This window comes from Colius striatus, chromosome 9 (genome assembly GCF_028858725.1).
Source record: "Colius striatus isolate bColStr4 chromosome 9, bColStr4.1.hap1, whole genome shotgun sequence".
NCBI lineage: Eukaryota > Metazoa > Chordata > Aves > Coliiformes > Coliidae > Colius > Colius striatus.
Genome location: NC_084767.1, coordinates 3,442,649 through 3,455,827, shown reverse-complemented (window position 1 = coordinate 3,455,827; position 13,179 = coordinate 3,442,649). Strand labels below are relative to the sequence as shown.

At 49.1% G+C, this 13,179-nt stretch overlaps 1 protein-coding gene across 1 annotated transcript; it reads left to right on the top strand.

The window, feature by feature from the left end:
- The first annotated feature begins 8,396 nt into the window (after positions 1-8,396).
- On the top strand, positions 8,397-12,835 carry MSX2 (msh homeobox 2). Its single transcript, XM_062002815.1, has 2 exons — positions 8,397-8,754; positions 12,411-12,835. The coding sequence occupies exons 1-2, from the start codon at positions 8,397-8,399 to the stop codon at positions 12,833-12,835; spliced, it is 783 nt and encodes a 260-aa protein (XP_061858799.1).
- The last annotated feature ends 344 nt before the right edge of the window (positions 12,836-13,179 follow it).

Here is a 13,179-nt window from a genome sequence, read left to right as displayed (position 1 = left end):
CCCCTCCCTTGCCCTCTCCTCCTCCTCTTGTACAGTGTATAACTCTGGAATCAAACTATTACATATCCAAGTGTTGCCCAGGCTGTTATCTGTTGCAGGCCAAACAAAAATTCATTACTCAGATACTCCTGCACGCTGGAGCTCTGGTTGCTGTCTAAGTCTCTGTGTTGTGGCTGAAAACCATCTGGAGTAAATCAAATGAAATAAAACCTCTATTAACTGAACCTTAAATATCCAGAGCTCGCCATTATCACAGTCAAACACCCTGACATTGCAAAAAATATCTTTGTTTGGTACAAATCTCTGTTTCCCATGTTTCTTCACCATTTTCACAGCTGCTCATGAAATCAGGACTAAGCTGTTTGCCTGCATCCTGAAATATTTTGAACCACATTGTTATGTACTCACTTGTGGAAGCTGACCAATGCCAAGCCACTGACAGGATCAGGGTCCAGCTGCAAACCAAATCCTTAAATATCAAGAGCATCTCTGAACAGAGTGGTCTTGTTAACACCATTTTGAAAAGAAACAAGTGTTGGTGGGGGGGGAAGCAGTTTGATTTGACTGTAGAGTAACTGATTTTCGCAAATGAGAAACTGCGGGGAGCTATTATCCAAAGAACTTTCCAGTGGAACAAATTGGGATTGTGCAGTCAGAAGAAAATGCAGACTTTTAATAAAAAACACACAAAACCTGAGTCAGACTATTAGATGAAGCAAAAACCCGTGTAACAGATTAAAGTGTCCTGATGGCCAGCCCTCTCTGACAGTGTTCCCTCTCTGCAAGACCTTGAATTAGACTTTAAGAATTTTAATATATCTTTTTTTTTACCTTGCAAACTATAAATGAAGATGTTTTAAATGTATTTTGTAAGTTCATAGGCAAAGATAGTGCACACATTGGGGGAAAAAAAAAGGGTTATTTTCCAGAGGGAAATGATGGAAACAAGGCAGCACGGGTTACTTGTAACTACCTCACATGAGCAGCAGCATATGCAAGAGGGAAAGTTGAACTAACAGGGACTGGAGGACTGCAAACTAGACGGGGTAGTGATCCTTCTTGTGTCTGATTTCTCGAGAGGCTGTGCAAAATCAAGCTGTAAAAGAAATGTTGCATGGATTTAATTTCATCATTTGCTAAATGAACATCCTTCCAACATCTGTTATTTTCTAAAGCATGATTTGCTTTGCTTATTATAACTTTCTGTGCAAATATGTGTATATACACAAATAAAAATTGTTGCTGTTCTTAAAAAAGATTTGGAGTCGATACAATCTACAGAGGAATTAGGAGCATCCAAACAAATTTCGCGCTCCTGCGTAACATTGCCAGGACCCTGATGGCATCCTCTACAGGGCTAAGATCAGCTCGAAGTGCAATCAGAGTAATTACTAATTCCATGAAAGAACTCTGAATGTAATTAAATAAAGGGGGGGGGGGGGGTGAAAGAATAATAATAATCATCATCATCTGTGTAACCTTGGAGGGCTATCTGGAATCTGGAGTGGAATGTTCTCTCTCGCTGCCCATCCCACACACATCCTGCGCCCAGGCTGACAAAGCGCCGGGAATGGATTGGAGAGGACTAGGTGTAAAAGCACGTTCGAGATGAGGATTTGCGCTCTCTCCAGATTCCTGCGGGGAACCCCCGTGGGTTTGGCAGCAGCCAGCTGTGAGCTCACATCCCGCACGATGGGCTCCACTGCGGCTTCACGCGTGGGGGTGCGCAGAGGTTCGGCTGCTGTGACCACCCTGGAGGGACGGGGACATCCCTGCTCTCTGAAGTGTGCGGCTGGGTCCCATCGAAAGCATCATCCGCCTCGGCCATCGGGCAGAATTACATCTAACCCTAAAAGAGCTTTGCCAGATCGCTGCGTGGGTCAGCCGCTGCCTTCGATCCACCAAGTATTAAAAAGAAAAAAATCCTTAATCTCATTTCAATATTATTTTCGGGGGGGGAGGGGGGAGCAATTGACGAAAATGTAAGTTTTCTTCAAATAAGTTGTGTTTGAGAAGTAAACTAATCAGCCAACTGATCTCACAGAGTTCGTCATTCTCACTATCAATTTGTACCAAATCTAAATCTGAGAATCAAAAGCGATTTATTGATTGGCTGATTGTATCAGCCTGGACAATCAAAAAGAGGTGGGCAACCACGGGAGAAAAACGGTACGTCGCGACGCTGCGATCGTTCAGGGGGCTGGGGATGGATTTGGAAGGTAAAGAAGTGAAGCTGCATGGGAAAAAGTAGTTGACAGCAGACAGTTGTAATGTGAGAATCACAACAAGCGTGGGACACCTCTCCACACTGCGAAGGGACTGCATAAATTATGGCATTTTTATAGGAGCTCCATTTGAGTGCAGAATAGATACTTCAGTACCTTTCCCAATTTACATCCCTTCTGTATTTCCTAGATCGGTGGAGGGAAGAAGGGCAAAACGTTGAAAACGAATGTATATTAAAAATGACAAATAAAAGTAAAATGCACGTACAAAAATCAACTCTGCTGAGCGTTTCTATGGGGAGATGAGTGTGTGGAGACAGGCTCCGGCACTAATCGGGTTCTCGAATCTGAGTCAATGCAGGATCATTTATAACTCTCCATACTTTATTTTCCGCTCTGGGGTGAATCATTTTGATGTAGTCATAACCCAGACAAGCAGGCAGGTGTGTGCGATAATTAAAATTCACTACAGCAAGTTCGATGGAAACCGTTTGCAAACGGAAAGACAGAGCCCGGGAATTTCTGGTTTTTTAAAGGGAAGAGAGGGTGTGTTGTAGATCCTACTTTTTTTTTTTCCCCTCTTCTCTATTTTAAAAAGAAAAAAGTTTTAAAAACTAATAAATAGGGAGAAAAGCGACTGGTGAGATCTCGGGACCATGGGCGTCTGTCCCGGCGTCGCTCGCAGGGGACGTGTCCCTGAGGCCCCGATGGGGAGGGGGCTGCGAGCCATCCCTTCACTTGGCTGGGGCCAACCTCAAAAAGCTTTTTGCTCACTTTGTTTTTTCGATCTTGGGTTTGGGATGTCCCTTTGTGCCGGCTGGGGACGATGCCGGTTCCAAGGGGTTCGACGCCAGCAGGTGCCCAAGGGTTTCTCTCGTCGGGGCCACATCCTGTACTCTGGGGAAGCAGTGCAGGCTGCAGTCGCTTCCAGGGAAGTGGGGTTCGTCCCTGGTCTTCGGGACAGAATGGGAGTCTCTGGGGTCCTGAATCTCCCGACATTGCTCACGACAGACGGTACCTCTGTGGTCCAGCTCTCGGCAGCGAGGGGTTGAGGAGCAGATGCTCTGCAAATCAAGACCCCATCCTCTTGATTGCGAGTTTTCTGCATGTAAATATAACCTTTCTAACAGCACTTTCCTCCCTCGAAGCTTTCCCGTGTGTTTATTTTAAAAGTTATTACCTAGGAAAAAAACCCTCCGTTTCAGTCCTTAGGGCAAAACTGTTAACTGCTTTGAGAAGGAAGACATCTGATCTCTAACAACTATCCCCTGCCTCTTGCCAAACATCTGATATTAAATGAAATATCTGCTTAGAGAGAGCGAGAGGACAACCCTTCGGCGGGTGGGTAAAGAGATGCTCGTATTGTGCAACAATCACGGTTCATTCTACACTCACTGTCCTAACGAGCGGATGACACCAGTGCGATAAATAGGAACCATTGTTGGGTAACACAAAGGACAATTATAACGCGTGAGTGCACTTACTGCCCGTTTCCCGCACCGAATATAGTGTAACTCTGCTTCGTCGCATCCACGTTCCCCGAGCACCGGGAGCCGTTCCGTGCTGGCCAAGCAGAGCCCTCCCGGCCCCACCGGACGAGTCCGCTGTCCCCGTCCGAAAAGCGGTCGAGAATGCTCCCCGAGGATGCTCCGGGGAAAAGTTCACCCCTGCAAACCTCACGGGAGCTGGCTCTGCAGCTAAACTGCCATCAGCCGAAACGGCTTCAGAAACAGAGTGTGAAAGAGAGGAGGATCAGGATCGAAACACTGGTACCCGGACCTGATCCCTCGGAAGCGCCGATGCTCAGCCCCTTTTAATTCCCTTCTAGCGTCTAGAGATAAATGCATAATATCTATTATTACAACACCTTTTTCTTGGCTCTGGGTCTCACATGGAGCAAGACAAAAAATCTCCAGCCTCTGATACATTAATATTACCTCTGCGTACATCTCGTTTTGGAGTAAACCTTAAACTTGATTTACACTCAGATTCCATTTGCCTGCCCTTCTTTTTAGTCAAATCGGAGCCTTATCTTCCTTTCTTAAAGGACTGCCACGTTCCAATCTCACGATGGCTCCTTAACAAACAAAATAAATCAAAAAAACACACCTCCTCTCTTTAGACAGAGGCGTTTTAACCAAATCGATCGTGAAAGGAGATGCAAATGCTTGTGGGGCTGTCCCTGACACAGAATAAACGCATTCCCCACTGCCCGCGGGGGTTTTGTCCTCGCAAGTAGCCTGTAAAGAACACAAGCTAGAGATTTGCGTGGGCTGGGGATGCAGGACATCACTCGCGTAGCGTTCCAAATGGTCTCCGTCCTGATTTACACCCATAAGGAGGGTGGCTGGATAAATTAGACAGTTCCCCTCCCCCTCCATCTTGATTCACCAGCACCAGCTATCACAGACTAATTATGCTGTGGCATTTCGTGGTGGGGACTGCCCACGGGCCGATGGAAACAGGAGCTAGGATGCTGTGGCAGTCACTGGCCGTCGCCTCCCTCCACCTCCGGGCTGGGGAAGGTGAGGCGGGGGTGGACCGAGGGGCAGCCTGGAGCCCCGGGGGGTAAAGAGGGAGGCAGGAGGCGGAGCTGGCCGGGACGGGCCGTCGCTGCTGCTGTTGCTGGAGCCGGTCAAACTGCACAGCCACTTCCCCCAGGAGCTTCCCTTTCATCTTCCCGCTCCTGGCGCCTGCAAAACAGCCTCAGTTTGTCTGCAATGTTTCTCCTCCCCCTGCGCTCCCGCCCTCCCCGGCCCCCTCCAGCTGAGAGCCCCAGGACCGGGGCGCCCAAAGTCCGCCCCGATTCACGGGAACCGGTGATGCCGGAGGCGGCAGGGGCGAGGGGGAGGCATGAGGGGCATGGAGGGGTTAAGGGCTTTCTGGGGATCCTTAGGATCACGTCGGAGGTGGAGGGCACACGGGAGTGGGGCTGAGAAACAGCCCCAGGGAGGGGCCGCCTCCAGAGACTGGAGGCTCCGGCCAAGCCCCGACGCCGAGACCGGGAGCGGGGTCTCACCGGGGACACGAGGGGAGAGCCCGACGCAGGGGAAAACCCCCGGACTCACGTCGGTTCCCCGGGCCGAGAGAATTCCCTGCTGGTCAGAGGCTGGGCGGCCGCTCTGGGATGCTGGCTAGGGGGGAAAGACTGAATTCCTAGAAATGTCTCCAGACCCCATCTCAGCGAGGTTTCGTCCCGGCATTCAATGCCGTGTGGGGCTTTATTCTCCTGTGTTTAACTGATAGGAGGAGGATGAAGGAGGGGAGGGGTGAGGGAGGAGAGAAACCTTCAAGTTCAGGTTTTAGACAGAAAATGCTTCAACCTCGCAATGAGGTAACGCTGCAGAGGGCAAACACCATGAACAAACCCTGTCGTGTTTTGCTGTTCTGGGTATCTTTGATGCACCCAAAATTCGGCCAACCAGGCTGGGTGAGCCAACTTTTGCACCTTGCTTTCCAGCACGCCAAGAGGAACTTGTTCCTTGGCCCCTCTCTTTCCTCCAGCCTCCCAAAGCACAGAGGAATCTACCCAAGACTATGAGGATGGTGTGAGAGCTCACACACCCTTACCACAGCCAGGCACCTGGACAGAAAACCTGCACCCAAGGGACGTGATCAGTGTCACCATGACCTGCCCTCCTGCAAGCTCTCCTTCCCCAGGCGCCCTTCCAGCAGGCATTGACTTTGGGAGCACAGTATAATTATCTGTAGCATTTTCAGCAGCCCCACAATAGCTTTCCACAGGCAGTGCATTGTTCTTGACACACATGCATTGTTCCTACATGTCCATCAATTCTCATTTACTTGTCACAGTGCAGGAAGCATGGAGAAGGGAAAGGAAGGGAAGGGGGGGAGAAGAGGGATAAACTCAATCCCACTGTAGCAGCAGAGTTTGCAAGGCCTGAGCTGGATGACTGTAGTCCAGCATCTATCTATATGACCCAGCAAAGAGACTAGCTCTGTGAGGAGAGAGAAGTGACAAACTGGAGATAGCAAGAGCAGCTGAAAAGGCATCAGCTTGTGGTATCAACTACAGTTTTTACCCCTGGAGAAAAGCCTGAGTCAGGGCTCTGTCACCTGAAATGTTGCAGACTGCCTCAGCCAGGTTAGTTGGGCTGAGCAGTGAAAGGCATCACTTCTCTTTTCAGATCTTGCTTGGCTTTAATCCTTAACCCACCGAGGTCTGCAGTAACACTGCTAGCAATAAGTAATGAGTGTACAAACCCTACCATTAGTCCCACTGATGAATGGGGTTTTGTAACATGGCTTCTCGTACATGTCCTCCCACGCTCCTTCTCACACGGCAATCACATGCCCTGGTCCCAATTTGCCATCAGTGGCACCAGGTGAGATGCTATCAGGGTTGGGGAGGCTCAGACACCTGTTTGCTAACAAGAGGGAAGTTGGATGACCAGGACTGCAGGGAGTCGAGGGACCCGTGAGCCCAGCACAGTACACTCAGTACAGCCCTGTCCTCGAGATGCTTTCTGGCCTGGCTTGGGCAGAAGAGCACGGCCCAAAGCAAATCTGCACCAGGCCAGCTCCTCTCCCCAAATCAGCTTCCAAACTGCCCTCTAGGAAGAGTTATAATCACCTAGGCTGCAGAGGGAGTGGGAAGTCGTGATTTGTGTCAGCAAGACCAGGCACTTCCAAGACTGTTGCATAGGCTGGCAGGAAAGACAGAAGTCGAAATAGAGGACAAGATGAGCTCATAAAATCCTACATGTTTTGTGAAAGAGAGATATAACCAAACCACACAGGGAGCAGAGTCCTTCAGCCGCTCAGGATCAAGTCAGCAGTTTTGTCTGAGACACTCCTGAAGTCAGGGCTCGGGGCAAGGAGCTGCACCACCACAGCCTCAGACTTGGACAGATGCACTGCTGCCTTCCCAAAATACTCATTTTGGTTTTCCGAGACTCCATTATAAATTATAACACCAAAACTTTTCCCAAATTCTTCGTTTTCTGGGGTTTTTTTTAATTAAAAAAGAAACCCAAACAACCCCAAAAAACCCCAAACCAAAAACTCCCGAAAACCCCAGAGAAAGTTGCAGGCACAGCATGAAATAACGCCTGGTGTACGATTAAAATAATTACGAAAAGAACAATGTGTATTTGCTTTTATTCAAGCAGTAATTAGAAACGCTTTTTAAAGGCTACTCCTTATTCATACCACTAGCAGGAAGTCAAAAAGTGAGAGAATCGCTTTCATAGTACCGGTTTGATATGTCTCTTAATTAAGGACTGTGTGTCCCTAATTTATTAAAGCTCATCTGTTCGTCACGTGTGTAATTGAAGATGGAAAAAAATATCATAATTACAGATGTAACCTGTGCAGAGTGGTTTTGCCCGACACGGGTCCTGCTGCCGAGGAAACGCAAAGGTTAAAAAGAACACTTTTCGGGTGAAAAACGTGCGGCACGGAGCAGACCCCCGCGTTTCTTTCTGTGCTGGGGCGTTTCGCTAAGCGAGGGTCCGGCTTTTCCCCCACACACACCCCGACCCCCGTTTCTCGCGGATCCGCCCGTGCAGACCCCGGTCCGAGGGAGCAGAGGGGCTGAGGCGCGGTGATACCCGACGGGGAGGTCGGAGGGTGAAGGAGGGGGCGGAGGGACCGGGAGGAGCCGAGCCGGCGGCAAGAAGAGGCAGAGCCGCGATCTTCTAAAGTTTCCTCTTCGCCTAATCATCAGCCCTAATTACCCCGGCGGCTTTTTTTTTTTTTCTTTCTTTCTTTTTTTCATTGCTTCGGTATGATTATAGCTCTGGACGGCTCCTTAATAGCACAGCTCCGCTGGCTGCCCGTGTCATTAACTCCTCATCCATTGCGGAGGGGACAAGGAGGAGGGGGGGCTGGAGGGAGGGCGGGTGTCACCCCAAACAAAATCAACCCCGAAAAAAAAAAGCAGAAAAGTTTGTGCGTTTGTAGCCGCCCTCCCGCTGCCGAGCCAATGACATGAGTCACTCCTCGACGTCAGGCCCCAGCACGGGCCCTGATTGGGCTGCGGGGCGTTTACTCCACTTCCCAAAGGAGGAAAGAGCCGGGGAGCCCCCAGAGGGGGGAAAAGAGGGGGGCGGCCCCGCAGCGCCTCACTCGCGCAGTCCCCGCGCAGGGCCGGGCAGAGGCGCAGCGCAGCTCCGGGCGGCCCCGCTCCAGCCTCCCTCCGCACACGCCATGGCTTCTCCTTCCAAGGCGAAGGAGGTTTTCTCCTCCGACGAGGAGGGCCCGGCGGCCGGCGCCGAGGAGCACCACAAAGTCAAGGTGTCCAGTTTGCCGTTCAGCGTGGAAGCCCTCATGTCCGACAAGAAACCCCCCAAAGAGCTGCCGTTGGCCGCGCCGGGGGGTAGCGCCGACGGGGCGGCGGTGGTGGGCACCTCCAGGAACCTGCTGCTGCCGGGCCACGGCTCTCGGGAAGCTCAGAGTCCCCCCGGGGCGCTTACAAAAACCTTCGATACCGCTTCGGTCAAATCGGAGAACTCGGAGGACGGCGCGTCCTGGATCCAAGAGGCCGGGAGATACTCGCCTCCACCAAGTGAGTGGCCGGGGAAGAGGCGGCAGGGGCTGCGGAGGGCTGCGTGGGGCTACGCGGCTCCCGGGGAGCCAGGGCAGGCGAGCACCGCTCCGGCTCCGGGCTCGCGGTCCCAGATGCACAGGAGCACACCACATATATACATGTAGATTATGTTTTATAAACGTATTTCTATCTACTTGTGATGAGGCATTATATGCGTATTGCATATTGCTTCATCTATATATTTCTAGAATTATATATATTTATAGACGTATATATAAATTTATATACAGATATAGAAATATACACTGCTTTTGAAACCATAGACTACCACGGACTAGCTCCCTGGGATCTAGATCTCCCCTGAGACTATCTCCTTGCTATTTGCAGTTCCCCGATTTACGTTATCCTCTTGCAACGAGAACTGGAAATTCGCCCCTATTTTTTTTCTCTCTTACACCACCCTTTATAAAAGAATCACTGACACTCAGAAATTGGTCCTTCCAGCCTTGCGCGCTTTCTGCGGGCCGCGGTCGCTTCTGCTGAGATGTTTATTTATCTCTCTCGTTGCATGCAGCCTGTCAAAGCTCCTCGAGCTGGGCCTGACCTCCTTAGCCCCTGCGATCTTTTCCGACCCTGTCCCCACTGCCTTAGGAACATGCGATGCGGAGGGGACAAATCATTTCTAAAGCCCTTTTGCCATTCGAATGTGTCTGCTCTGAATTGGCCTGTGCTTTCGGTAAAATCCCTTTCAAAAAAGAAAAAAAAAAAAAGAGGGGTTTGGGGGAAGTCAAATGTTTTTAGTCAAATTTAAAGCCCCAAAACTACCTTCAGGATAAGGTGTTAAACGCAGCCTGGCGTTGTCGCGCATCTGCTTTCCCATCGCCAGCTTTGCCGACGTTACACCTGTAGTGGCAGATGGATCTGCTGCCCTCTCCGCATCCCTAACCCGCCTGATGTAAATTAAATGCTCGGCTTTATTGAAGTTAATGATTTTACAGTCGCGAGCTATTGACAGTTTGCTTTTGTAATCTGACGTCGCAAGAAGGAAGTTCAGCGCTGTTACAGCTTCTCTCTGTTTTAGACAAACATTTCGATTTGGCTTTCAGATGCTCCCTTTCCTTTGCGACAATCACGAATTTATTTGATCTCTGAGGTGCTGGGAGAGTGCCAGGGGGAAAAGCAGCCTGGCCGGTCATTCCCGACATAGCTCAGTTTGCGATTTTTTCAGATGCTCACAAATATGCTGAAAAAGACTGAAGAGTGTGCTCCTTTACTTCCCCCCACCCCAAAACTACCCCAAGCCCCAGGCTTAGACAAGGCCTAATCTTCTCCCAGTACTTTGCTTTTTCCCTTCAAAATTCCTCTTCTTTCTCTATTAAAGTCGGTGGATCGTGAGATCTGCAATATAGCTTTGTAGAACATCTACATGCTCTACGTGTGTAGCTTTGTAGAGTAAGTAGAGGGTTCGGGTCCGATGATTTCAGTGGGATTTAGGGTGAAAGCCGGCGGAGGGAAGGTCCTTCGGTCTCGATCACCTTCCCGATGTCCCATCTTCCGTCTCTCAGCCTCTCGGGGCCGGGGTGACAGCGAGGGACAGTGAACGGTTCTCCTGCCAATCTGTTCGTGGAAGGCTTTTGCGTTAGAAGCAGCTCCCTAATTAGTTATTATTAGTATTACGGGTGGGATGAACTGGGGAAAGTGCTGTAAAAGTTAGATTTTCGAGCAACATAGAGACAGAACCGTCTCCAAGTGATGATTTTTGTCGGTCATCGGCCAGAAAACAAGGGATACACAGGGAAAAAAAATCAAAACAAAATGCAAACAGCAAAACAAATCTCTGCAGTGAGTGGTTGAGGATGGGCACGGGGCAAACGCGGTTCAGTCTGAGGTAGCGACGGGCCCTGCTCTTTCTCAGAGCTCGGCAGTCACCTGGTGAATAGCGAGGGAAGAAGCCCCTGAACGTTCGGATGTGTTCGGGGAGAAATATTTGTCCGATATTTCGTTTAAAAGCGGTGGTTTTTCGGTTTCTTCCGTGCGTAGCAGAAGCCGGGACGGGTCGGGCAGACCCGACAGCCGGGGATGGGCTGGGACGGGCAGCGGCGGCCACCCTTGGCTGCTCCATCTCTCCTTGAAGCAGTCCCCGTAGCTGAGTCTTCGAAGGGCTTTTCTCTCTGAGAAGAGTAATCGATTGTTTTTCAAAGGAGAGGGTGGAATAACGGCATGACCAGTGGTGAATTTAGGGTCTGTTTATTGTCGCTTGAATTTAATGTAGTTTTATGAGTGAACGAACTGTCACGCTGAGCATGTTAATTATTAAAATGCCCTCGTTTGATCATAAGACGATCTCTGACAAGCTGTTTTCTAAGATATCTTTATTTTTCCCTGGCAGTTTCTGGAAGAGTAAAAAGAGAAGTTTAACTTTTTCTGCTGTAGCTGTTTCCCACCCCCCACTCCCACCCCCCATCCCCTTCAGAACTTTTGAACACTTTCCCCCTCGGATTATTTTTAATTACATGACATGCACTTTGGCAGCTTTGTCGTCCCGTTTATTAAAGTTAAAAAAAATACAGAAGAAAGTGAAAGGGGGTCAGAAAACACAAAGTGCAAATACTGACAAGCAATCGAACCAGACACTGCAGCATGTACAAAATGTAGCAGCCTCTTCAGAACAACCCGTGTGTGATTTTCTGTACCAAGCTGGGGAGCCAGGATGACTTGCTGTATGCCACAGGAGTGATCCCAAACACAGCCAGATTATGAAGCTATTGAAGTCAGCCTCATGCTTTTTAATCATTCTTTAGATTGCAAAATTATTAGTGAGATGCAAAAGGAATCTAAAGAGAAGTCAGTGATGTGCCATCTTGGGCACACGTGCCTCACCTGCTTGAGGTTATAAGGCAAGCGTAAAAGTCGATTTTCTGACTTGTGTTTACTACAGATACTGTAGCCATATGTCAGGGGGTTTTTTATTGTCAAATGTCATAAAAGCCTTATGTTACTCTGCTTTGTTTTGTTGGGTTTTTTTTAATACTTGTTGAAAACCAGAAGATGCTCCTTGAAAAGTTATTAAGCAGAGGAAAAACTTGCTCTTGAAGGAGACATAAGAAGTAAAAATGCCCAGTTATCTAAACCACAAAAATTATCAGACCCACTTCTTCAGTTGTCAGAAAAAAATATAGGGTTGATTTGTTGCTCTTGATGGAGAAATCCAGGAGTGGGATTGGGCTTGGCTCTTGCACCACTGTCCTTTTGTGAATCTCCTGCTTTTGCATGTTTGTCCTGTGCATTGTTGGAGTTACTCCTCCAGTTCTGCAGGTACCAAAGCGGCTGGTTTTGTGCTCTAGACCCTTATGATGTGACTCCTAAAATGATCTGCTATGCATGTATGTGTGAATCCTTTGTACTCTCTTTGCCTGTAAGCTGTCCTTTTGAAATCACTGCGGCAAAATTTAACTTCCCAGGACATCTGCTCGAGTCCTGTGAACTTAAGTTTGGACAGGGAAAGATTTTCAGAGCCATTTGCAAAAGAATCCCCTGTTTTGAGGGTATCACCTGGCAGGACTTTCCCTTTATATACCCCTCCCTTCCCGCTTCTGTCCTCTCAAGTGCAGCATCTCTCCATAGCACTCAGGGCACCTTCTTTTTGTGATAACCTGCCTTTCCCTTCCTTGCAGGACACCTGAGCCCCACTGCTTGCACCCTGAGGAAGCACAAGACAAATAGGAAGCCTCGAACTCCATTCACCACTTCCCAGCTGCTGGCTCTGGAGCGCAAGTTCCGCCAGAAGCAGTATCTGTCCATCGCCGAGAGAGCCGAGTTCTCCAGCTCACTCAACCTCACAGAGACACAGGTCAAAATCTGGTTCCAGAATCGGAGGGCCAAGGCCAAGAGACTGCAGGAGGCTGAGCTAGAGAAGCTCAAAATGGCAGCAAAGCCCATGTTGCCATCAGGGTTCAGCCTTCCTTTCCCCATCAACTCTCCTATCCAGGCTGCCTCACTGTATGGAACATCCTACCCCTTTCACAGACCTGTGCTTCCTATCCCACCTGTTGGACTCTATGCTACTCCCGTTGGATATAGCATGTACCACTTATCCTAAGAAGATCAGAAAGACAAAGCGACAATGAGACAGACTTCCTGGTGGATCATGTCCAACCCTGTGAAGGCAGTACCCCAAACAGTACTGGCTGTTCTTTCTGCACGCTTCTGTCTGCCATCCTGAATGTACGGGAGTTTGCATTAGCAAAACAAGACATCCCGTATGCTATGGTTTGGGGGTGTCACCTGAGAGTGCTCTGAGCACTCAAGAGTCTGATCCTCAAAGAGAAAAAAAAAAAAAAAAGTAAAAAGAAACAAAAAAAAAGAGAGAAAAAACCACATTTGATGAAATGTAGGGGTTTTATACAGTGCACATAAAACTAGAATCAAAAAGAACGGGTGAAA